The following is a 27949-nucleotide window of genomic DNA, read 5'->3' as shown; positions in this document are numbered from 1 at the left end:
CAAAGGACTATTAATACAGGCGCAAGGAAGAGAGTTCATAAGAAACGCATCTTGGAAGAAGATAGGGAATCCATCAGAAGTTAGATTCCTCATCCTTCAATTCATCTGCAGTTTAGGTCTTGTAAGTGCCACTGATTTCTTCGTTTCAACTCTTTATGTTCTTGTTTGACTTTTAGTTGTTATTTATGGTAGAAATCAATTACTATATAATTTTCATGCTGTTGAATTTTCATGTTTTATTTATGAAATTACGAATGGTGCTTTATACATCACAGCGCACGAGTACACGACAATTTTATAAAATTTTTCGATGTACTTGCAGTTGGGTCAACATGGAGAAGAATACCGGCAGCAGGAAAGGTCGTCAGTGCCCACCGGCGCCGGGACTTTTACCATGGCTTGTATACCCTCAAGGAAAATCTTTAAAAAATCAGATTTTCTGCTCTGTATCAGAGCCCAAGCGGATGTTGTTTCAGAGCATCCATCGCAGAGCTGAGCATAATAAGCATAACATGGTTATTAAGAGCATTCCTGAGTTGCGACACCGCATTATCTTAGGTTCCTGCTATGGGTGGCTTCTTGTATTGCTTGACTGGGACTTCTCTCTCTTTGATCCTTCGACGCTATCCACCATCAAATTCCCCAGTTTAAATTCTATTGAAGATCCTATCTGCCTTGGCATTTGCACGTTGTCATCCCCTCCAAGCAATCCTAGTTGTACGGTATTTCTTTTTGATGATAAGGTCCCTCGCATTATATTTTGTCAACTCAATGACCAGCAATGGACAGTGCAAAACTACAGGAAACAACTTCAAAACATTCTCGGAAATGAATTACGTTGGAATATGAGGTTTGTTGCTGCTGTTGCTTTTGATTCTAAATTATATGCCTCGACTTCTACAAGACGTATGATGATAGTTATTGAGGTCAATGATTCACATCACCTTAAGATCACATCCCTCGGAATCAGGCGTCCAAAGTGGCCAAAAAATTTGATCTGTGGATGGGACTTTCTGTTGGAATCAGGTGGTGAAATCCTTGTGGCTCAACAGCTCTATGGAGAGAGGAACGTCAATGAAGCCAACACCATAAAGGTTCATAGATTGGATTTTTCTCGGATGACCTGGGTAGAGGTGAAAAGCTTGGACGACAGAATTTTGTTTTTGGGTCGTAATTGTTCGGTTTCATGTCCTGCAACAGAGACAGAAACCCAAGGGAATCACATATTCTTTACTGAGCCGGAAGAAAAAAGCTTGTATTCATACAACATTGAAGAAGCAAGCATTTCAGCTTATATGTCTTGGCGAGATAAACCCACACCGTGGCATAGGCCCATTTGGGTCATGCCTAATCGCAGGTAGACTTTTAATTTGCTTTAGATATACATATGGAGTACGGGTTAGGTTGATGTTTCTGTTTAGATGTTGCTCCAGAAAGAACAGGGATTTGGTAGATTGTTATTTGAAGCTCTCTTCTTCTTCTCCCACAACCACCCCCCCCCCCCCCCACCCCCCAACAATTTACATTCATTGCTATCCCTTGCTAATTGAGTTATTATTATTGCCCACAGGTTAACTGGCATGCAAGCAGAGGCCAAACAGAGTGATAACACTATGAAAGAAGAATTTCCTTGTAAGGAGGATAAGGAAGGCAACGATGGTGTCGAGGATGTGGATCAGACAAATGCAAATACAGTAAATTGGAGTGATCTCTGTTTTGATATTTTTTCTGTGGTTGCAAAGCATCTTAATCTGTTTGATTACATGAACTTTCGAGCTGCCTGTAGAGATTTTCGATTAGCTGCTCCTCCGACAAACTGGAAGACTGCATCTCCCATGTTAAAGAATCATATTCTATCCCCATGGTTTATGTACTTAAAGAAAGATGATGGAGTTTGCTATCTTGGTGACCCGGCTCATGGCAATACATTTAAAAGAAAGAACGTGCCAGAAAAGTTGTCAGGTGCTGAAATTAATTGTTCCTGGGATGGTCGGTTGCTAATGTCTAAAGATATGGAGTCCATATTCTTCTTTAATCCTTTTACAGGGGAGCAGGGTGAATATCCAAGACACGAAATGTTTTCTGTACTTGGAATCGGCTTTTCAACTTCGCCAACTTCTTCAGACTGCACGACTCTTGTAATTTGCAGTGCGCATGGCGATACAGGTTTTTCCTTTATTCATTCAAGGGAGATGACGTGGAGATACGTTTACCAAATTAATTTTCTTGATTTCACAGCAATCAGCAACCCAGTTTTTCTAGATACAGCTTTTTACGTACTGGGTTCAAATGGGAATCTAGGAGTCATCAAATTAAACATGGGGGAAGGCCATTGTGATGTTCTTGCAAAACCCGAAAGGCCCTGCAATTCCTTTTACGATGGCTACTTGGCAGAATGTGATGGAGAGCTCTTATCAGTTTTTGTGGGTCATTTGGGAAAATGGGTTGAAGTCTTCAGGTTAAATCGCACTGCCATGGTATGGGTCAAGATTGAGAGTTTGGGAAACCATATGCTTTTTGTTAGTGATTCGTCCTCTATATCGGCAGTCGCTAAAATCCCAGAAATGGAGAACAAAATTTACTTTCCCAGATTTTATGGGGAGACTCAAAACATTATTTTCTACTCTCTGGAAACACAAAGATATCACTCTTTTGGCTATGAGGTTTCTTTGGAGAATTTCTATGGCACGAGGAAGCTAAACAATTGTTGTTGGGTTGAGCCAAATGGGTTTTAGATTTTTCTGCAGAGTGAAGTTTCAATAGCTTTGTGGCAGCTGAATGATTTTTTTTTTTTTTTTTCTCCACTGAATTTTATTTAATGGTTGCTAGAAATGGGTGTAATTGTGAATGTTTTGTGGAAGTTTAATATCATTCAATTCTAATATGCGGTGAAGTTCTTTGGTGGTGATTTCCAAGTCTTAACATAAAAGTTTTAGTAATTTTTTTTTTTTTTTTACTAAAGGAGGGTGGCACCTCCATTTATTTATTAATATTCCCTCAATAAATAGTTAGTAATTTTGATTTTTGCTTTGATTGCAGTTTAGAATTTGGAAAATATTAAAATTTGATAGACATTGTTGTCCACAACCTAACAATTTAAGTGTTTAGGTACAGTGATAATCTAGCCTGATATCAAAATACTGTTACCATGAGGTCTTGGGTTTTAATCTTGTCACCTATATTAATTTGTGATGTGTTTATTAGTATAAACTTTTAGGTTACGTGGTAATCTACCAACAAACATTAAAAAAAGGGGAAATGCATTTATTCTGTGGTGTTATTTATCACGTGTTTATCAGTATAACCTTTTAGGTTAAGTGATAATCTACCAGCAAACATTAAAAAAAAAGGGAATAAAAATTAGGGACTTGTTTCAAACTTGGAAAATATTAAAGAAAGGAAAGAAAAATATGAAAGGAATTTATTTTTTCATGCTTTGTTATCATAAAAAATGAGAAAAATAAAATATATGGTGGATAAGTAATATTTTGATTGTTTGAACATTTAAATCATATAAGAATAAATTTTTATTTGTTACAATATTTAATATTAAGAAAAAATGCAAAAAAATTCATTCTTATATTAACTTCCTTTACCAAACCAAATTCTTGATCCAATGGATCCTAGGCTCCGTTTGACAATAGCATATGTTATTTTTTTCCTTACTTTCTTTGATAATAACTTTACTTCAAAAATTTAATTCATTTTTTCTCGCATTTTCATGGTTCCGAATGGCCCCCAAGGGAATTTACTATTTCATGTATGGTCATAAAAAAAAAGTGTGAGAGAAAATAAAAAATGTAGGAAATTAACAAACAAAATTTTAATTTCACATATTGCTGACATTTTTTTCTTAATTTTTAATCATATTAAAATAAATTTTATTTTGAATCATATTTGATAAAGGAAAATATAATGGAAAATATTTGTTCTTATTTTTTATTTTCTTTTCTTGTCTCATTCAAAATGGTTCAAACTAACTTTAAATTTTGAATAAAATTTGAGCTTTGAGTATGGTTTTGATGTAGGTTTTGGTTGAACATTTCAGTTTCCTAACCCACTGTTTCAAAATTTGTTTATCCTACAATAAGAAAGAATTGTAGAGAAAGTACAAAATTTGAAGGGTTTTTTTTCTGAAATTTTTTTGGTTTAATGTAAGGTCTTAAATTTCTAAAATTTCGAAGTTCCTCAATTCAATAAGAGATTTTAAGCTCAATTTTGAGACTTGTTTTAATAAAAAGCCAAACTTAAATACAATGAGGTTTGCCTCATTTCGATATGTGAGTTGCTTAATTGCAACTTGGTTAAACTTGTTTCATAGGCTTGGATTATGCCCATTTACATCCTCATTTAATGAGGTTGAATTAGACTCGAAAAATTGCTATTGAGTTAAAAGGAAGAATTATCTATGAGAGTAGACTTGTTTATCTCAAACTCTATAACCTAAAATATAAGTGATAGGGCTAGTGCATGTGGTTAATTTTATTTTTGAAATTTGAATTAAAAAAAAAAAAGAAGCATTGGGTATGGTTTTGATGTAGGTTTTGGTTGAACATTTCATTTTCGCAAAGCCATTGTGTAAAAACTTGTTTATCCTACAATCAAAAAGAAATTTAGGAAAAGTACAGAATTTAAAGTCTTGATTTGAAATTTGTTCGTTTGATGCAAGGTCTTAAATTTCTAAAATTTCAAAGCTCAATCTAGTAAGAGCTCATTTATCAAATAAAGAGTAATTTTAAGCTCAATTTTTGAGATCGTTTGATAAAAGCGTTGAACTTGACTACGATGACTTAAGAAACTTGAACTAACTTAAAAATAGAGATCGTTCATGAGTAGGCTTGCTTATCTCAAACTCGGTAACCTGAAATAAGTGATAGGGTTAGTGCACATAGTTAATAAGCTAGACTAGTGGGGGGCAAAGAAACCTTAAAGTAGTACTGGTCCCTTTACACCTTTTGTCTTATAAAGCTCTAGACGTCCTTCGCCTGTTGCATTGAGAGAATTGAAAAGAATTGAAATGATTGTGAGCATTTGGGTGTTGGGCTTTTGTGGAGCCTAGTTGTGTTTTAATTTGGAGCCCATTCGGAATGGAACCCTAGGTGCAACATATAAAAGGGATGCTTTCGGGTGATTAGAGTTGTGTGTGTGGTTGTATCCGCGAGAGAGCGAGAGCGAGAGAATTGTATCGCCGCACTCTCTGTGCTTTCTTTCTGATAATATTGAAATCCCTGCAACTCCGTGGACGTAGGCAAAATTGCCGAACCACGTAAATATTGTCTTGTGCGTGTGATTGAATTTTTCTTTGGCGTTATTCTTTCTCTATTTGTTTCTCACAGGTTACGGGAATTTGTTCGTTTATTCCCAACACTGGGTAGTTTGGTTGAATAAGGGCTTGTAAGCTCATTCATTTATATAATAAACAAGCTTAAGCAAGTATATATTAAAGTTTTGTTTGAACTAGCTTACTCTCGAGCTCGAGTAAAAAATCAAAAAATAAGCTTAAGCATGGTAAAACTCAACTCAACTCAACTCATTTGTAGCCCTAGTTACAACATATTATCTAATAAATTTTCTTATTTTTGGTTTATAACCCAAGCAAGAATTTATCAGATAGCCAACATAAACCAAAAATAGTTGATATTTAATGAGTGTGAGTTATAATTATCATAATTATTTTTATAATTAATTAAACAACCAAAAATAATTTTAAATCATCTCTATATTAATTAAGGGAAGCCTTAGTAGTTTTAATGATTTTTTTTTTCAATCATCTTCTCAAAAACGCCCTCAATTTAAAATTTATCTTATAAATTAAATATAGTATATACAAATTATTGACATATAAGTAATTTATTAAACTAATTTTATTTTATTTTATTTTTAAAAAACATCTTCTACTCTTTTTAACTCCTTATTATCCCCTAAAAAAACGGAGGCACAGATTTAAATTTTAGTAAATATTTTTAACTTCCTACTATGACAGTATCCTTAGATTTAAATATTTCCATATAAACTCATAAATAAAGACAAATATATAAAATTATATTTTACAAAGTTTTCTTCCTTTCAAACCTACCACCCTTTTATTTTTAGGCAAATCTCTAATTTTAATCAAACCAATCCAAAATAATTTTCATTCATCTTTCAAAAAAAAAAAAAAAAACCACCAATTCCTCTCAAATTGCATAAGTTTTCAACTAATAACCAACACATCAAATACACATAATTGTATTTACAAATTTATCTTTCCTTTTGAAAAAAGCCACTAGTCTCACTTTTAGGTAAAGTAGTTGTAGAGACCCGACGAATTATATCAATTAAATAATAAATGAGAGGAAAGAAAGGAAATTTTTAAGGGGGAATTCAATAGGGTCTCGTCGATGATAGCCTGATTTGAGGTCGATCTTAGAATATACCTGTGTACCCTGAAGCTGATCAAATAAATAGTCAATACGGGGTAGAGGATATTTATTCTTAATAGTAACCTTGTTGATTTTTCTATAATCAATACACATCTTCAAAGACCCATCTTTCTTTTTTACAAACAACACAGGAGCTCCCTATGACGATACATTGGGTCATATAAATCCCCTATTTAGCAAGTCTTGCAACTGATTCTTCAATTCTCTCAACTCAACTAGAGTTATACGATAAGGAACCTTAGAAATCGGTGCCGTCCCTGGAGGTAAATCTATGGGAAAATCCACCTCGCATTCGGAAGGCAACCCTGGTAGCTCCTCTAGGAAAACATCTGGAAATTCTCGTACGACCGGGGTACTGTCAAGCTTCGATTCATTCTCTGTCACTTCTTTTACAAAAGCCACGAACCCTTGACTTCCATCCAGGAGCAATCTACTCACCTGCATTGTTGATACTAGTTGCGATGGAGCACGTACATGAGAGCCAACAAACCTGAATTCTTGCTCACCAGGGGGTCTGGAAATTACTTCTTTTTGAGAACAATCAATACTGGCGTGATTAGTTGCCAACCAATCCATACCTAGTATTACATCAAACCCACACATCTCAAATACAATCAAGTCTGCTGGTAGCACTCTCCCCTGAATTTCTATTGGATAGCCTTTGAGTACCCTTTTACACCTCAACACTGACCCTGACGGTGTAGCTACTAATAGTTCTCTATCTAATATTTGAGTCTCACTTCCAAATAATTTAACGTACGATGTAGAGGCAAAGGAATGAGTAGCACCCGAATAAAATAAAACAATAATGGAATGTGATAAAACAGTAAAAGTACCTGTTACCATATCTACGGCAGCCTCAGCATCACCCGGTGTCAATGCGTAAACCCTCGTAGGGGCCACATTCCTATGTTATCCTCCACGAGATGCCTGATATCCTCCCCGATAAGGCTTGGGAGCTGGGACCTGGTCTGGCGGACCCGGGCATGCACGTGCCATGTGGCCGGGTCTTACACATCGATAGCATACATCTTTCCCTACCCGGCACTCCCCCAAATGACGTCTCCCGCACGTTTGACATACTGGGACGATCGGCGTACCCTGATTCCCCTGAGGTCTCACCATCTGCCTCTGATCTCCCCTATTGCGACCTCCTCCCCATGGACCCCTACTGGAGTCAGCCTGAAAGCCCTGAGGCGTAAGCCTCTTCCTCTGACTCTGAGCCACTATACCCCTCTATATACCACTCTCAATGATCGTAGCTCTATCTAACACCTCCGTAAATGTCTGAACTCTGATGCCAATCACCTGCTCAAATAAGTTCTGCCTTAGTCCTTCTTTAAACTTCCTTACATTTTTCTCTTCATCAGGAGCTAGATGTGGAACAAAATATGACAACTAGATAAATCGAGTTGCGGACTGGGATACCGACATCTGCCCCTATACCAAATGCATAAACTCTGCTATCTTCGCGCTCCAAATGATAACAGGGAAATACCGCTTAAAGAACAACTCCTTGAGTCGGTCCCACGTCACTGGTACTGGAACCGTCCCTTGCTCCTTTATCAATCGTGCTGACCTCCACCAGTGCTTCCCCTCCCCTGTCAACTTAAATGTTGCAAACATTACCTTCTGCTCATCCGAACAGGGAAGCACTGCCAATGTCTCTTCAATATCCTGGACCCAATTCTCAGCTACAATCGGGTCATCTCCTCTAGTGAAGGATGGGGGGTTCATCTGCATAAACTGCTCGATCGAACAGTTACGCTCTTTAGAGCTCCGGACCTTCTCAACCATCACCTGCTGAGTGACACTACGCAGTACAACATTTTTATTTCCTCCACCTATGCTGGAAGGTCCTGGCCTACCCTCTCCAGCATTCGTACCACTGCTTCACGGGTCCATCCTGAAACAAGAAACACACTTAAGCACCTTATCTCCTATATAGACCCATCCTATACCAATTCAAAATTAATTACCTTCCCTACCCTTAACTCAATATCCAGTTCTGTCATCTAGACACATGACCCAACAATAGTTTACTATGATTTTACTGAAATCATCACCCCAAGAAAAACATAGAAACCACCACGGTAATCCTGTACCCAGAAACAGAGCAAACCTCAATTCATTTCCTATACTCTGGTATTACTTCTACTGCACTTTAAAGTCTGCAGAACCTAGCAACTTAGGCTCTGATACCAAATTGTAACGACCTCAAAACTTATATTATTTTTTTCCCTTTATATATATATATATATATATATAAATGTTAATTGTTCTAATACCCTCTGCTATGAAACTCAGGCCTGTATACAATATTCATACCTACACAGTGGAAACATAAACCATACATCCATACATACTATACAATACCAGAGTTTGATACATTCAGACCATAGTCATATAAAACAACTCTCTCTAGTAACACCAATCCCAAAAATACAAAACTCACCCTAAAACTAGGGCTATCAAGAAATCTCTCTGTCTGCGAGTTTGATCTGCTCGTCTATCTGGGTCATTTGAAAAATGTTAAAGTATTGGGATGAGCCAACGCTCAGTAAGACGAAATATGCTATTGCTAGTGTATGACAAATGAGTTACAATACTAGGGAAATCTGTTGCTATATAATCATATATAACTGAAACTATAAATACAATACAAGTAATATAAACCACCATCTTTTCCATGTTGCTTAACATATCTGTACTTTAGGTTTCTACTCAAAATACTTCTAATATATATAAGTATATATTTTATCTCTGTAAATCTGTATATACATAATAATAACCGAAAAATTTCGTATGGATAATAGTATGTCATGATTTAACCCCTCATGACAGGGTGGTGCGGCCCGTGGGCGAGATCTACCCTGGTTGGCCGACCAGAATAAACCACTATACTCCATCAGTCTGATCAGCCCTCCTCAACCCATATCTGATAGGGAGCCTATCCACTCGTGGGCTCTATACGATTGACTGTTATACCACTTATTATCTGAATAGGTGGTTGCACTCTATACTGTATGTAGCTACGGTACCGTACTCTGTAAACTGTAATGGTCCAACAGGGTCTGATACTATATAATACATCTCTATATACAACTATCTGTTTTACTATGATTCTGTAATAACTGTATAAACCATGACGCTGTGATAAACTGTATCTATACCAACTTTATTTTATGAAATAAACTATAAAACTGTATGTCATGGTACTATAATCTGTATCTGTATCAACTATATAATCATGGTATTCTGTAATTACTATAAAACATGTCCATTGTCTGTATATTCTGTAAAACATAACTCAAGAAAATACTGTAAAATATATTTCTATACTATATCTATATTCTCAAGCCACACAGTAATTTTAAAACATATTTAACATACTTAATAAATTGTGTAAATTTCTGCTGTGAACAATAATCTGGTAAAAATGTATAATTTATACTGAAACATACTAGAATCACCTAGCATAACATATTTCTCTTACCCGATTTCTACTAAAATCTCCCTACTGTAATGGGTCCTACACCCGCAGGATGCTCCACTCAACACCCTGAAAACCATAAATCTCAGAACAAAATATTATTATTTCTACACCTACTACGTTTCCTACAACTGCTACTAAACCGAATTTTGCTTAAAAGACATTACCCTGAATTTGGGATGAAATCTAATTTCGTTTTATTGACAATCTGCTCCAGCAGACTTGGAGAGAACTTCCCCAGGAGCGTTTTGGTGGCCTCAAATCGTCGATTCGGCGAACGACGAGGCCAAAATTGAAAAGAGATGGAGAGAGAGAGAGAGAGAGAGAGAGAGAGAGAGAGAGAGAGAGAGTGAGTGAATTTGGTGGATTTTTTTGCGAAAAAACCAAATTAAACACTATTTATATAGCGGAATTCATCGACGAGCCACGTCACCTCGTCGATGAGTCTTGTAGAAAGTTCGTCGACGAACCTACACCCTCATCGACGAATTTCAGACTTCCAAAAATCCTCTCTCAACATCTTATCGTCGACGAGACAGAACCTCGTCGACGAGATCCTGAAGAACCCTCCTTTTGTTCCTGTTTCCATTTCTTTCCATCTTTATTATTTAAATACCATTATTCTTCGGGTCACTACATGGATGGTTTAGTTTAGATTAGTATTCAAGGCTTGATACCGTAGCTATTTAGTTCAGCTCAAACTAGTGTTACAACACTTGCCAGTAAAGAGTGTGAGAGATGGTAAGTCGATGTGACTTCAGCGTGGTGTTGTAGATGTCCCCTTGGCAGTCCGGACTAGGGTGGGGCGGACCCATCATACTTATATACATATTTGACTTGGCAATGGTCGGCCAACCATTATCAGGTCCCGCCTTCGGGCTGCACAACCCAGTCATGGGGGGTAACACATGACATTAGCTAGCTATCCATCATGAGTAATATTTTAGTACTATCAGTTATAACATATGATTTTATAACAACTAAAATTCAGTATGATTTAATATGATCATGATTATATATGTATGTTTTACTTAGTTATTATATCACCATTTTTTACCAGATATGCATTATGCACTGTTTATCTATTATAGTACGAATATACTCATACCGCCACACAACTGATATTAATTTTTTTCCCTTATTGAGAGGTGTCTCACCCTTACTTACAAAACATTTTAGGGAATCCAGTTAGACAAGCAGACCGAGCTCCGCGTCGGTAGATGCAATTCATATTACCCCTGTAGGAGGGTGAGTTAGTGAGTTACGGTCAAGTGGTTTTTGGATTATGATCATAGTTTTCCTTTTAGTCTTTTGGGTTGTATGTATATACAGGAATTTTATGGGTTTTAAGAAACTATGGTATTGTATTTTGGTGTTGCATGGCATGTATATGATATATGTTTCCACTGCTTAGGTATCAGAGATATATGACAGGTGTATCCCTGGTACCCATGGATCTGGATTGACTATGAATATATGAGGGTTATTATATGTATGTTTTATATATATATATATATGTAATGGCAATAATAAGCAGGTCATTACAGTAGTTTTGAAACATGTCTATCTTTTTTTGTCAACTCTAAAAAATAGAAATTGATACAATAATATTGATACAATAATTTTAAATTTGAGTTCTTAAATATCTCACATGCACATATTGTTTGTTAGGTCTAGTATTAATCAAGGGGATAGGGAATTTTTTTTTTAAATGAATAAATATCTATCAACCACAATAATTTTTTTGACAACCAATGCGTAAGCTTTCATTTTCGATCTAAATATGTCACTTATTTATGACCCATTAGTTTAATGTCCTTCCATTTTGCACTCAAGGAAAAAATAGAAGATAACTCTTCATTATAATTTGCCAGGATGATGAATTTATTTTTTATTTGTTTTGAATTTATTGATTATTAAAATAAGATAAGATAAAATGAAATCAAATAATTATGTATTGATGCATGCACATAAAATGCACTTTGAATTAATTTTACGTGTGCAAAGCTCTCAATACATGCTCTATGACACGCATGCAGAGCACGGGTGTTATATATATATATATATATATGCACAAAAAATATATACACAATAAAGTGAGATGAGATAACACTTTTGGTTATCATTTTGAATATTCTAAATTTAATTTAATTACGAATAACTACATGATAAACCTTTTCCAAAATATAGGAAAGAGAAGCATTTTGACATTACTATCAATTGATCCACATCAAGAGCATTTTTTTTTTTTTTCGTTTCTTTTTCTTTGTATACAAAACTAGCAATATGTAAAATTCTTTTAAGTGTACATTGGATTAAATTATTGAGCCTCGCCTTGGCTTGGATAGGAGAAATATACAGGAAATCTCCTCCTCCTCCACGTCTTCATATCTCTTTCCTTGATCCCCTGTTTAATTTCTCCTTAATTACCATGGTTCCGTTCATGTCCGATGCGGCAGGCTCGTGCCTCTTTCTTTGTGCGGTAGGGTCTTTGGCAAATTTTACACTTCCAATCCTCCTTTTCTATCATGTAGTTGCTCTTATATGGGGTTTTGGGAACCCTTCTGCCCCCCTTACCCGTCTTTTTTTTTGGTCCACCTGGCATTTTGCACAAGTACGAAACTGAGAGGGTGAAGAAAGAAGGCGACGTTGAGAATCGGTTGCTGAAGAAGAGGGTTGATGAGCTTATGGGCGATCTTGAAAGTGAGAGGAATGTGTTGAGAAGTGTGAGTTTAGAGAAGGATTCTGCGAAGCATTTTCTTGATGTGCATATTGAAGAAGCAAATGGTTTGAGATTGAAGCTGCTTGAAAGGCAGAAGAGTGAGGCAAAGATTCTCCAGGAGCTTCTTGACCTCAAAAGGAAATTTGAAAGACTGACCAAGGAAAAAGAAGGTAAGGAGAGGAGTATTGAATCATTAGGCAGCGATAAGAGTTCAGTTGAGAAGAGCTTGGCCGAGTCACTGCAGGTGATTGAGGGTTTGAAGGTTGGAGGTGAATGTCCAAGAAAAGAGTGAGGTCAAGGAGGTGGAGAGTCACCGTATCGGTCTTGCAAGATTCACATACAGATCGAGAAAATTTAATCAGCAGACTCAGCAATGAAGTTGAATGTTTTAAATATGCTGCTGCTGATCAAGTGGCGCTCGAGAAAGATAATGCTCTGAAGAGTTTTGATGAAGAGAAAAGGAATGGGATGGTTCCGAATTCCCAAGTTTTAAGCATATTGAAGAAAAGAAAGACGGACACGGTAAACTAGTTACAGAAAAGAAAACGTTGGAAAGCTGCAGTGAGACGTTGAATGAGGAAAATATAATGAAAAATGAAATGCATTCTTATATTACTTTCCTTTGCCAAACCAAATTCTTGATCCAATGGATCCTAGGCTCCCTTTGACTCAAAAATTTGTTTGAAGAAAGGAAAAGGAATTATAAAGAAAATTAATTTTTCATTGTATTTTATCTCTTTCTCAAAATATTATTAAAAGTAAAAATTTGTTTTTATACCCCTAAAAATTAAAATATGTCAAATGTTAATGTACTGAAAAATAATTTGTTGTTTATTGGTTCATTGCATATGTTTTTTTTCTTTCTTACTTTCTTAGATAATAACTTTATTTCATAATTTCCTTTATTTTTCTTGTATTTTCTCGGTTCCGAATGACCCCTAAAGGAATTTACCATTTCATGCATGGTCATGCAAAAAAAAAGTGAGAGAGAAAATAAAATATTTAGGAAATTAACAAAAAAAATTTTAATTTCACACGTCGTTGACATTTGTTTTTTCTTAATTTTTAATCATACTGAAATATATTTTATTTTAAATCATATTTGATAATGGAAAATATTTGTTTTTATTTTTTATTTTCTTTTCTTGATCAAAATGATTCAAACCAACTTTAAATTTTGAATAAAATTTGAGCATTGAGTATGGTTTTGGTTGAACATTTCATTTTCCTAAACCTATTGCTTCAAAATTTGTTTATCTTGCAATAAGAAAAAAATGTAGGGAAAGTACAAAATTTGAAGTTTTGTTTGGCGAATTTTTTTGTTTAATGCAAGATCTTAAATATCTAAAATTTCGAAGCTCAATTCAATAAAACCTTATTTACTATATAAGTGAGCGATTTTAAGCTCAATTTTGGGGCTTATTTTAACAAAAAGTCAGACTTGACACTACAAAAAAGGACTTTTTAATGACAAAACTATTAGTGACGGGCTTGTACCGTATGAAGTACACCTAGACTGTTGGGGCTGTGGCTCATATTTGAATGGAGCGCATGCACCGGGAAAGCATCGTGAAGCGAGGAACAAGAGCTAAGGGGTAACCGTTGATGATTTCAGGAAGAATGTAGGGAACCCCTCTTGGCTTCAAATCGTCGACGATTTGCCTTAAACCATCAACAATTTTGAATAGCGCACGTCACTTAATTCAAATTGGGAGACTAGTAGATTGGGTAGATTGGAGGATTTTCCCTTGGGGATTGCTTTAGGGATGATTTAGATAGGATCTAGGGTTCTTGTAAGCTTAGGGTTTGTATAGTTCTTGTAAGCTTAGGGTTTGTATATAACTATACTTTGTAACCCTAATTATAAGCTTGACATTGTTGATAGTGAAAATTCAATTGCTGCACCTGTGGACGTAGGCAAATAGCTGAACCACGTAAACCTTGTGTCTTTGATTGATATTTTTGTTTATTCTTATTGTTGAGTAATTTCTTATTTAGTATAGTTCAACATTGAGTGATTGCATTGCTTGTCTGTTGATTGATTCGAGTTTGTGTGAGGGTTTCTACTATGCATTCACGATCAACAAAGACCTTTCGTGAGTTATCATCGATAAAACACATGAAGTACATATGTCCATCCTGTGATGTTACCTTTACTGCCCCCCAAACATCTGAATGAATATATTCAAGAATCCCCTCCATCTTGTGTGTGGCTCTTTTGAACTACACTCTATTTTATTTCCAAAGAACACAATACCTACAGAAATTCAACCTACCTATTTTGACACCCTTCAAAAGATTTCTCTTATGAAGTTCTATCATCTCACACTCACCCATATTGCCTAACCACATATGCCATAAGATAATATTATTTGACTCATACTCTACAACTGCAGCTCCACCAATAACCGTGGTACCCAAAAGTGCATATATATATATATATATATATATATATATATATATATATAATTCTACTAATTTCTTTCTCTTAATCATCGTTAAGATGTCTTTACACACTTTCGCTATCCCACTTTTAGACTTGTAACTAAACCAACTACAATCTAAAGTGTCCAATGAAATGAAATTCTTCTGTAGATTCAGTATATGCCTAACATCACATAATGTTCTCACAACACCATCAAACATTTTAATTCTGATCTTCCTTATTCTAACAATTTTGTGTGAAGCATCATTTCCCGTCAGAACAAAATCAAAATTTACTGACTTATATGTGCTTAACTGGTAGGCTCACCAAGGCTTGGGTCCTCAACTATCAAAAATACAATTATAAAACCTAACTAATCCAAAGTTCTGTAGAAAGTGAGAAAGTTGGGTCTTGATCCATGGGAACTCAAGTGCAGTTATTCACCACTTCTAATCTAATTTACTATAGCTTTGTGTAAAAAGGATAAAAAGTAGATATTTTGAAAGGGTTTTTCTAACAACCTACTGAAAGCATGTAAATTTTACTTTGACTCTACTCTTACAAAGCATTGCTCAGTTTATAAATCTGACTTAGATTGTCATGCGCATAAACTATGTTCGGTCAGCTATCAGTATTAGGCTAGAGTATGAAAGGAGTCATTCGATGGCATAGGATAGCAAGGGTGCACCAATTGTCCAAAGCACGATTGGGAAACGGAGTATACCCTATCGAACAATCACAATAACCACTTTAGTATTCGTAGCCTACTGCGCATAATTGACTGAATCGATACTAGTGCTATCCTATCCGCTAAGACTTCATCAAAATCCAAGCATTAAAGGTGCATGAAAGTAAAAGCATGGTATTGAAATCAAAGCAAGTAAAGTGCAAGGTATTTAAATGAAAGCATGTAAAGGAAAACAAGTAAAAGATGGCTTCAATTGCAAACTTAATAGTCTGTCACTAACAATCAAGCATACAAACGAGAACCAAGATAGGAATTTAAATCAAAACAACATAAATCTAATCTACTGTGCCACTCAATGACGTTTTAGGTCTGTCACTAACCCCAAAAGAGGCCAAAGAGTAACCCTAAGAACATCTTTGAAGCTAATATTTATACCCAAAAGGGTTTACAAGGTTTGAATTTCAAAATAGGAAAGTTCTGCCAAAATTTCTCATAGAAGATCATCGTTGTCGACCAAGACGCACCCATTGTCACGCCCCGAACCTGTAGGTGGGTCCTAGGTGTGAAAAAAGTAACCTAATCTGTCTCTGTATCAATTAAAACATACATGATACAATACCAAAGAGAGTCCGACCCCGTGGGGTGAACGGATGCCCACATTCATATATACAAACATCCATACTCATCCAACATATGCAGTGGGAAAACGATCTTTTATACATAAATGGTACTATACCAGAGTCTATACTATACAAGCTAGGATATACATTCCTATAATACAAAACATACCCAAGTGTCTTAAAAAACTATCCCGATAGCCTAGATACCAAAACTCGTACCTAATGGGTACAAGCAGTAGCTACGACACCCTTGCTTCCAAACACTAGGATGCTACTTACCGCTACCAGAAGGACCCGAAAAACATTGTACGTACATTCGGGGTGAGACACCTCTCAGTAAGGAAGAAAACAATTTATATCAGTGTGTGGCATACCGGTGTTATTTTACGTACTTCATAACACTATAAAATACGATACAATTTGAAACAATTCGTACAGTTTCATACATATACATACAGTTCCATACAGTTCTAGTATTTTCACAAAACCATTCTAGTTCATATGATACCCAAAACATACATACATACATACATACAGTCAGTGTCGTCACACTAGTTTGCAACTACACAAGGTCACCTCGTCTCACAACGATTACATTGCTACATAGCCAACTACGCTGCGACGATCAAGGCCCAATAGTGATTACATTGCTCCATGCGCAACTACACAAGGTCACCTAGTCTCACATCGATTACATTTCTACATACGCAACTACAATGCGACGACTCAAGCCCAATAGTGATTACATTACTACATACGCAACTACACAAGGTCACCTAGTTTCACAACGATTACATTGCTACACACGCAACTACGAAGCGACGACTCAGGCCCAATAATGATTACATTGCTACATATGTAACTACACGAGGTCACCTAGTCTCACCACGATTTCATTGCCACATGCACAACTACATTGTGACGACCTGGGCACACAGTGATTACATTGCTCCATATGGTGTAGAACACACCCTTCGGTGACCAGCCAGAACATACTCGTGATATTTCACACCCCGGATATAGAGTCGGCCACTCTCGCCCACAGTATTTAACCGATACATGGCTGTTTTACAAATCTCTAGAATCATTTTTGAACTCATGTTCCTATACATTTCAGCGTACGGTAATAAGCCGCCATATAGCTGTTTTACAATACCTGGAACAAATACATACAACCATACATACCACACTTATTTGGTTTACGACAAATCATATCGTTTACAAATTTAAGTATACAGTTTATGCAAATATGGATTACGGTCACCTCAATAATACATTTTTAATACAACCAACAGTTTTCCAAACAAAGTAGAGATGATACCTGAAATTCCCAATTTTTTCGAAAATTGTAACCTGAAAATCCCATAGTTTTACCAGATAGATTTCCCCAAATAAGTTACCAAAATATACATATGATCGTAGCCTACAAGTTTACCGACCTGATTTCGAAAATGGACTAATATAAACAGAATCCCCTTACCTTAACCCGAATGCCAACTACGAACTCTACGGTCCTCAAAACTACGAACCGAGACTCCAAAACCTACAAAACACAGTACAATACATACTTAAAATCCGTACTACTACACATATATTGAATCAGAAATGAAAACCGAGTATTACCTTGATTTTAGCCCGAAACCTAAAAATGCTCGAAATGGAATTCCGATCCTCTAGAAACGTAAGGAATCCTTCACTGATTCTCGCAGTAACTTCAGATTTGCGAATAAGGCAACATACGACGAAGAAATCTAGAGAGAGAGAGAGAGAGTGTAGGGAGAGTTCTAGAGAGAGAGGGAGAGCATTTTGGGGAAACTTAGCCCCAAAACAACCCAAAATATCTTTTATAGCACCTTTGACCCGAGTAGATTCGTCAACGAATTGTGTCCTCGTTGACGAATTCTTCATTAGCCTCGTCGACGAATCAGCAGCCTCGTCGACGAGCCAGATATTTCAACTTTTTCCTAAACCTCTCGGCATTCACTCGTCGACAAGCCTTTGAATTTCGTTGACGAGAAGCCTTCTACCTTCGTCGACGAATTATGGTCTCGTTGATGTACAAATTCGATTCTTACCCCTCTTTTTCATAATTAACCGTTACACCACGGTTCGAGTTCTTACAATCCACCCTCGTTACAAAAATTTCGCCCTCAAAATTTGTACTCTCTCATTACAAACACATTCACACTATTACGTACATACATACTCTGAGGTGAAACGGTGACTATCTATACACAGTCCCTCTACGATACGTACATACACACTCTAGAGAATACGACGGCCATTTATACGCAGCCCCGTTACCAAATATACATACATTCTCTAGAGAATACGACGGCCATTTATATGCAGCCCTGTTACAATACATACATACCGTCACTTATGGCGGAGGAATACCATGGTTACATACATACACGGTCTCGGGAGCTCACAGTACCACATGACTCTCCTCAAGACTAACCACTAAACACAATGCAATAACAGAGGTTTACATACATACATACATACATACTCATACCACCCTCCTATCCAAATACTACTCAAAACAATTGCGGATACTTCCGGCGTATTTTCGTCTCTAGTTCCCAAGAAGCTTCCTCAACCTCGTGATTCCGCCACAATACCTTCACTAACGGTATCTCTTTGGTACAAAGCTTCTAAACTTTACGGTCCAGAACCTGAACAGGTATCTCCTCATACGCTAAAGCATCCCCAATCTCCAACTCATCATAACTAATAACATGAGCTGGATCCAACACGTACCTTCTCAGCATGGATACGTGAAATACATTATGAACCCTCGAGAGTGCTGGGGGTAGTGCAACTCTGTAGGCTACCGGACTCACTCGCTCAATAACCTCGAATGGTCCGATATACCTCAAGCTTAACTTGCCATTCCTTCCGAATCTCATCACTCCCTTCATCGGAGCGATTTTAAGGAATACCTTACCCCCACCTCGAACTCCAACTCACGGCATCGAACATTCGCGTAACTCTTTTACCGACTATAAGCCAATCTAATCCTCTCCCGGTTCAAACCTACCTTCTCAGACGCTTGCTACACGAGTTCAGGTCCTAAAACCTTACCTTTACCAACCTTATGCCAATACAAAGGAGATCGACACCTCCGACCATATAAAGCCTCGAACGGTGTTATCCCTATACTAGTCTGGAAGCTATTGGTATAGGCAAACTCCACTAGTGGCAGAAACATAATCCAACTACCACCGAAGTCCAATACACAAGCTGGTAACATATCCTACAAGATCTGTATTGTCCTCTTCGACTGTCCATCAGTCTGGGGGTGGAACGTTGTACTGAAAGTAAGCTTCGTCCCCAATTGTAAAAACCCCAAAAAGATATATAAAAGATTAGCGGATTGATTTCCAAAAAAAAAATAAAAATAAAAATAAAAAAATAAAATAAAATAAAAAATTAAAAAAATATAATATAATATAAAAAAAATAAAAATAAAAATAAAAAATATTATTATTAATTAATTAATCAGATTTTAAAAGAAAAAAATAATTAATTAAAATTATTTTTATTTTATTAATAAAATATATTATTATTAATATTAATTAAATATATTATTATTATTATTATTAGTAACATCCTGAAGCATCAAAAAGCTTCAGGATGAAATGTTTTATTTAAACACCCCCCCCCACATCATCATCATCATCTTCTTCTTCTTCTTCTTCTTCTTTACTTTTATTTTATTTTCTCTTTTGCTGCAACGCAGCTCACACTCTCTCTCTCCTCTCATTCTCTCTCCCTCTCTCCTCGATTTCGTGATGGATTTTCGCCCGATCAAGAATCTAAAAATACCACTGGACTCCATTCGCTGCTGCCGTCATTTCTACAGGAGCGGATCGGTGGTAGGAGCGGCGTAGGCGTATTCTCTAGGGTAAGCCATTTTCTCCTTTTTCTTTAATTTCTCACAAAATATAAGCCCAATTGACGAACGGATACCACCACGAGAATCTAGGGATGATTCTCTACAAGTCTAGTAGGACGGAATTCTCGTGGGGGTGTCGGGCTAAAACCCCAAATTTGGGGTGCGGCGATTATTAAGGGACTTATTTTTAATTAATTAGCATTAATTTAGAAATGCTAAAATATTGAGCATTTTGGGTTGAAGTAGGATTTCTGGAATTTTGGGCCCGGGTGAGCGCCGCGGGTGTAATTTTGGGACCCGCAGGTAAAATTTAGAAAATTAAGTGGGGGTGTTAAATAATAGTTTAAATATTAATTTGAGGTATATGGAGTCTAGGGAAGGCTAGATGGGTATTATTTTGGAGAAATAGATTAATTAATTTGGGAAAAATGTAAATTGTAGGAGTTGAATTTCAGACGCCAAGGGCGTAGAATTTGGGATTCTAGGGAGACTCTCAGGAAGTCAGGTAAGGGGAATAAATTATAGCAGTGTTTTTAGAATTATTATTTGAATGAATATGTGAAATTGAGTATATGATATTTTGTCTGAAAATTATTATGATATAAATATCAGATAAATTGTGTGGCATTTGAGTAATTGTAAATTGTGATATTTTGGAGTGTAAAATATAATAATGTGTAATTTCTGAGAAAATATTGAAATGAGAATTACTGATCTGATTAGGGAAAAATAATGTAATATGGTATTATTATATGAGTAGAAATGTTTTGTCTGGAAAATGGGATTTTGTGAATTATTGATATTGGAAAATAATAAAATGTGGTATTTATTTGTGAGTGGAAATTATTTGCATGAGAAATGAGTATTTTGGGAAAATGTGAAAAATACATGAAATATGATATATGATATTACGAGATGATGAAATGTGCACAGAAAATGATGAGAATATTTATATTGAACTGAATTGTGATATACTGGAATATAATTGATAAAATGCTAATACCGCATAATGATTGCGGGTATGTGGTGGTAAACCCTGTTGGATGGTTATGATATTTAGTACGGTACCGTTGCGAGTGGTGTTACTGCAATCACACGGACTCTTGGAGCGTGTGGCGTGACAGTCGACTATGCCATTGTGTAGGGTTGTTGGGCCCCCTGAGTCCGGATCAGGGTATTAGGCCGGCCAGTCGTACTACAGACGCGATATGTGATATGATATTTGATCTAACCGGGTCGGCCAACCGCGGTTAGATCCAGCCTTCGGGCCGCACAACCTTGACCATGGGGGGAAGCATGGCGTGTATAGAAAGATCCTCAGGGTGGCCATGAGTTACAGATGCGATGTTGGTATTTGATACCGAGGATACTCATGAGCCGGAAAGTAAAGTGGAAATGAAAAGTGAAAGAATGATAAAATTGGCTAAAATGAGAAATGAAAGATAGAATGAAAATTGAGAAATAAAGAATGATAAAATTGAGAAATGGAACAGTGTGAGTTAATAATATAAAGAATTAAGGCGAAGTGAAACTCTCCGCCTGAGGGCTTACTGAGTAAGGTGAGTGCCCTGATGGGTATCAGATGTGGCCATACCCGGCTGCATAACATGTTAGGGCAGAGGGAAGCTACCTGTATGGGCGGGTAATCTTCCCTATTCTCAGGAACTTCGCAGTTAAATATGTATTGGAAATCATTGAATTTGATAAATGATTTTAAAGCTTATAAAAGCTTGTGTTGTATATCTATATGATTATGTATATGTGAATATCAGTGTATTTTCTCAGATGAAATGGTGATTTGAAAAGTAAAGTGTATTATAATTGTACTCATTTGGCCACACACTGTAAATAATTTATTCTTTCTTACTGAGATGTATCTCACCCAATTTATCTAAATTTTGCAGGAAACAGAGACCGGTCGGGTGATAGAGCTCCGTAATAGTAGGAAGCTGAGACCCTGATACACAGGGTGAGTTTTTGGATTAGGGGAGATGTAATTCCCCTAGAGTTGAATAGTAATTTTTAGTATGGGAAGGTAGTGTGAATATTTGTATGTACGTTGATACTCTGGGTATTGTATTCTGACTGATATGTGTAGTCTTCCGCTGTTAGGTTGTTTAATAAAATACTTTTTACCCGGTATCCAATGCGGGTCGGGTCGTATGAATGCTACTAGGATTGTTGACGTGGCCGATTTGTGGATGTTGTGGATTTATGACGTGATTATTTATTTTAAAAAAATTTGTACGAAAATCGGGGCGTCACACCAATGCTTCCTATAAGCTTTTCCAAAATTGAGAAGTAAACCTCGAATCCCGTTCTGAAACAATGGACACCAATACCCCGTGCATTCTCACAATCTTATGCACGTACATATCAGCTAGCCTACTCAAAGGGTAGCTAACCTTCGTTGGTACAAAGTGAGCAGATTTCATCAACCGGTCCACAATTACCCAAATAGCATTTTTCCGTGAAGCGCTGTTGGTAATCCGGTCACAAAATTCATGGAAATATGGTCCTATTTCCACACCGGAATAGGCAAAGGATGCAACGGCCCTATCGGCCTCTAATGTTCAGCTTTCACCTGCTGACACGTCATACACTGCTCCACGAACCGGGCAATATCCCTCTTTATACCACTCCACTAGAGGGACTCGCGCAAATCCCGATACATCTTCGTACTACCCGAATGTACCGTATACAGAGAACAATGCACTTCCTCCTGAATTGTCTTTCTGATCTCATCGTCCTTTGGAACACATATCTTGGTCCCAAACCTTAACACACCTCTGTCAGAGATGTTAAAACCCACAACCAAACCTTGCTGCACTTTTTCCACAATCTCAGCTAACTCTGCATCACTAGACTGCGCGACTTTAATACGCTCGAACAAGGTTGGTTGGATCACTAAACTAGCAATAAAAGCCTGATGATCACCAAACACCAACTCCATGCCAAGGCTTTCCAGATCCCGTATGACATGATGCTGAGCTACAACTGCAGTTACTGCTGCATGCTCTGACTTCTGACTCAACGCATCTGCTACCACATTAGCCTTTCTCGGGTGATAACTGATCGTGCAATCGTAGTCCTTAATCAACTCTGGCCACCGTCTCTGCCTCATATTCAGCTCCTTCTACGTGAAAAAATACCTGAGACTCTTGTGGTCAGTGAAAATCTCATACTGAACACCGTACAAGTAGTATCGCCAGATCTTTAGGGCATAAACCACAACATCCAATTTCAGATAATGCGTAGGGTAATTCTTCTCATACTCCTTAAGTTGCCGAGAAGCATAAGCTACCACCTTATCCTATTGCATAAGCACACATCCCAAACCTTTCAGAGACCCGTCACTATAAATCACAAAACCCCCATCTCCCGAAGGAATGGTCAACACTGGAGCGGTTACCAGCTGGTGCTTCAACTCGAGAAAACACTGCTCGCAATCACTAGTCTAGTCAAACTTCAATCCCTTCTTAGTCAATCGTGTCAGAGGTCGAGACAATTTAGAGAATCCCTCCACGAACCGACGATAGTAACCCGCCAATCCTAGAAAGCTTCGAACCTCCTGCACATTCTTCGGTCTAGCCCAGTCGACCACAACTTCAATCTTACTAGGATCAACGGAGATACCACCCCTAGACACCACATGGCCTAAGAAAGTGATCTGATTCAACCAGAACTCACGCTTCTTTAGCTTAGCATACAACTTCTTCCGCAAATTTTGTAATACCAACCTCAAATGATCCTCATGTTCTTCCAAACTCCTCGAATATACCAGAATATCATCAATGAATACCACTATAAACCGTTCCAGGTACTCATGAAAAACCGTGTTCATCAGATCCATGAACACTGCTAGCGCATTGGTTAACCCAAACGGCATAACAAAAAATTCATAGTGGCCTTATCTAGTTCGGAAAGCAGTCTTCGCTATATCCTCAGACCTAACTCTCACCTGATGATACCCTGACCGAGGTCGATCTTCGAAAAAACATGCGTCCCCTCCAACTGGTCAAAGAGATCATCTATACAAGGCAAAGGGTAATGGTTCTTCACCGTCACTTTGTTGATCTCACAGTAGTTAATGCACATACCCATCGACTCATCCTTTTTCTTCACAAATAATACTGGAGCTCCCTAGGGTGAAAACTAGGTCGAATGAATCCCCTGTCCAGTAATTCCTGCAACTGCTCCTTCAACTCTTGAAGTTTTGCAGGAGGCATCCAGTACGGAGCTTTAGAGATCTGTGCCTTACTAGGCAGCAATTCTATCGCAAACTCCACCTCACGATCCGGAGGTAAACTGGGTAATTCACCAGCAAACACATCCGGAAACTCGTTGACCACTCGAATATCCTCGAGTCTCAACTCATCCTGCGGCGGTTCCTTCATGCAAGCTAGGTACCCTCGATAACCATCCAAGAGAAACCTCCTTGGTTGTAAAGCCGATAGAATCTGTGGCGTCGAGCGCACACACGATTCCAAGAACTTATATTCTTACTTCTTAGGAGGTCTGAACACTACTACCTTCTTTCGATAGTCAATCACCGCATAACTGGAGAACAACCAATCCATTCCCAGTAAGACGTCGAAACCCGACATGTCGTATACTATAAGATTTGTCGGTAGCAGTATCTCCTAAATCACAACTGGGCAATTTCCTAACATCTTACTACAAATCATTACACTCCTAGTCGGCATAGTTACAGATAGCATCTCATTCATCACACCAATTTCAACCCCACACAATTTCACAAAACTAGCAGATATGAATGAATGGGTTGCCCTTGAATCAAATAAAACAACAGCTCTATTCAAAAGCAATAACATGGTAACTGTCACCACGTTCCCAACGTGTTCCGAATCTACTGGAGTAAGTGAATATACTCTCGCCGGAGCCGTGGTTGCCTGGTAATTCCCCCGAGGCACCTGATTACTCCCACGGTTCTGGCTCTGTGCAGGCACATCCTTTCTCGGTTCTTGGAATCTCTTTTCCATGTGGCCTAACTTGCCACATTTGTAGTAGACAGCCCAAAATGATGGACATTCGCCATTGTGCCATTTACGGCACTTGGCGCACGGTGCGGAGGATAGATCCCCCTGAGAGCTCGGCCGCTCAGTGTTCTTCCGGTAACCAGAGTTGTAATTCTTCTTCTTCTTCTTCTTCTTCTTCTTCTTCCATTGACTTTGCCGAGGACCACTCTGAGGACCAGAAGGTACTGGCCTCTTCCCTTGAACCTGCACTACCTCATCTCCCCAAAGGTCGGTCTCAACTATGGTGGCTTTATCCACTATGACAGAGAACTCAAAGATCTGCAGCTAGGCCTGGCAAAACGGGTAATGACCCGTCGGGTCACCCGGATCCGCCCGTTTAAAACGGGTTTGGATTTAAAGAAATTAACCCATTTAATATTTGGGCGGGTCACGGGTTAACCCGTTTATAAACGGGTTATCCGGGTTTGGGCGGGTCACCCGGCGGGTGACCCGTTATTTTGAATCCTTAAATCTTAATGGCTTATTTCCAAATTCCAATCCAAATTCCAGCGCCAGCCCAGCTTGCTTTCAGCCTTCACTTCAGATCAGAGACAGACTCACGCAGTCACGCTACAGCCTGCACGCTGCACTGCAGTCATGACTTCATGCACACGGCACATGCCTTCGGTCGCCCTTCGCCTTCACCCTTTAGGCTTCACGGAATCATGCTTCAGGCTTCACTCTTCAGCAATTCTCACTTCTCAGTACTTAGACTCAGTAGACAGTAGGCCTAAGGGCTCTAAGTCTCTAACCCATGCCAGTACGCCACGGCTCTCAAGCCTCCACTCTCAAGCTCTCACCCCTCGCCCTCGGCCTCTCCTGAGTCTCCTCAGTCCTCATCTCTGACCTCTCAACTCTCAACTCTCACTCTCTCAAATCTCATTCTCTCCTCTCCTCTCCTCTGGATCTGGTGCACTGCAACGTGCCGGACGGCCCCGACCTATCCTCTCCTCTCCTCTGGTGTGCTGCTACCTGCCGGACCTGCCGGTGCTGTGAGTTGCTAGAGTCGTCGCCTCCAGGTCTCCTCCAGGCTCCAGTGTCCACAGCGACTGTCATCAGCTCCAGAGGTGAGTTGCAGGGGTGAGTCAAGATTTTTTTATTTTTTAGGGTCTTTATATGACTCTATCTGTTAGACTGTCACTGCCTTACTTACTTACTGATTTATTGGCTGGTTGGCTGTTGGGTTTCATGGATGATGCCATGATGGATTTGTGATGAATAAATAGATTTGTGATAAATAAATAGTACATAAATAAATAGTAGATAAATAAAATAAACTAAGAAAACAAGAAGGATCCTACCATGTTCAGAAGCTAAGTAGAATGAAAATCAAGTAATAATAAAAGAAATTTTTATAATAATGCTTTTTGTGTTTCCCCTACAGAAAATAAAAAAATAATTTGTTGTCACACACACACACACCCAATAACAGATTTGTGTTTATTGTTTAAATATTTCATTATTTTGTTTATTTTATTATTTTTCGAAGTCTTAACTATTTTTCTTTATTAGGGAATTAGTTTGGTGCGAAAGCCCAAGACACCCAGCGTATCCAAAATATTATTCTTTGTTAGGGATAATACAAATTGCAAAGAATGGATACCATAAACTTGGATTTTGATGATGAGTGTAATATTACTCCATCTTCAGATAAATCTGAAAAGAACAATTCTTCTATCAATGATGGCACTAACAAAAAGAGACAACGTAGAAAGACATCAGCTGCTTGGGATGAATTCTATTTGTTACCTGTAGATGTTGATGGAAAATAGAAGGCAAAATGTAAAAAATGTGGGGCTGAATATGTTGCTAATGCTTCAACCCATGGGACGGCAAATTTGAGACGCCACATTAATAATTGTCCATTACGTGATAACTATGATGTGAAGCAGATGCACATGGATTACGGAACCAAACTTCATGCGAAAAAAATTGAGCAAGATGTTTATCGTGAGAAGATGGCAATTGCTATAATAAAACATTGTTATCATTTTTCATGGGTTGAGCATGAAGGAAATTGAGATGTGCATAAATATCTTAATCCTGATGTTAAACCAATTGCTAGGAACACTGCTAAAGCTGATGTATTGAAAATATATAAAAGGGAGAAGGAGAAACTTAAACTTACACTACAGAGTGCTTTTGGTAGAGTGTGTTTGACTTCTGATTGTTGGTCTTCTCCTACAACTGAAGGATATTTATGCATTACAGTTCATTTTGTGGATGAAAATTGGGTATCGCACAGTAAGATTATTAACTTTTCTCACATGCCACCCCCACATTCAGGAGTTGCTTTGTTAGAAAAAACATTTAGTGTATTGAAGGAATGGGGTATTGATAGGAAGATTTTTTCCATCACATTGGATAATGCAACTGCTAATGATAGTATGCAAGATATTCTTTCAAGTCAATTGTCTTTGCAAGCACCTTTAGTAAGTGGCGGTGAATATTTTCATGTAAGGTGTTGTGCTCATATTTTGAATCTTATTGTTCAAGAAGGTTTAAAAGTGATTGAACGTGTTGTGTATAACATTAGAGAAAGTGTCAAGTACATTAAGGGTTCAGAAGGAAGAAAACTTAAGTTTGAAGAGTGCATTAAACGAGTTGGTATACTTGCTTCAATCAGTTTGCGCTTGGAT

General features: G+C 37.7%; 1 protein-coding gene across 1 annotated transcript; it reads left to right on the top strand.

Moving 5' to 3' along the window:
- The first annotated feature begins 54 nt into the window (after nt 1–54).
- Nucleotides 55–27082, top strand: LOC131149686 (uncharacterized). The gene is made up of 7 exons (XM_058100360.1): nt 55–121; nt 323–1357; nt 1571–2663; nt 12450–12906; nt 13050–13159; nt 25238–25406; nt 26961–27082. Exons 2-7 carry the CDS (start codon nt 333–335, stop codon nt 27080–27082), a joined length of 2976 nt encoding a protein of 991 aa, XP_057956343.1. The 5' UTR covers nt 55–121; nt 323–332.
- The last annotated feature ends 867 nt before the right edge of the window (nt 27083–27949 follow it).

The sequence above is a fragment of the Malania oleifera genome, chromosome 1, assembly GCF_029873635.1.
Source record: "Malania oleifera isolate guangnan ecotype guangnan chromosome 1, ASM2987363v1, whole genome shotgun sequence".
NCBI classification, from domain to species: domain Eukaryota; kingdom Viridiplantae; phylum Streptophyta; class Magnoliopsida; order Santalales; family Ximeniaceae; genus Malania; species Malania oleifera.
Note: the sequence above shows the minus strand (reverse complement) of the source record. Positions and strands in the feature narration are given on the sequence as shown.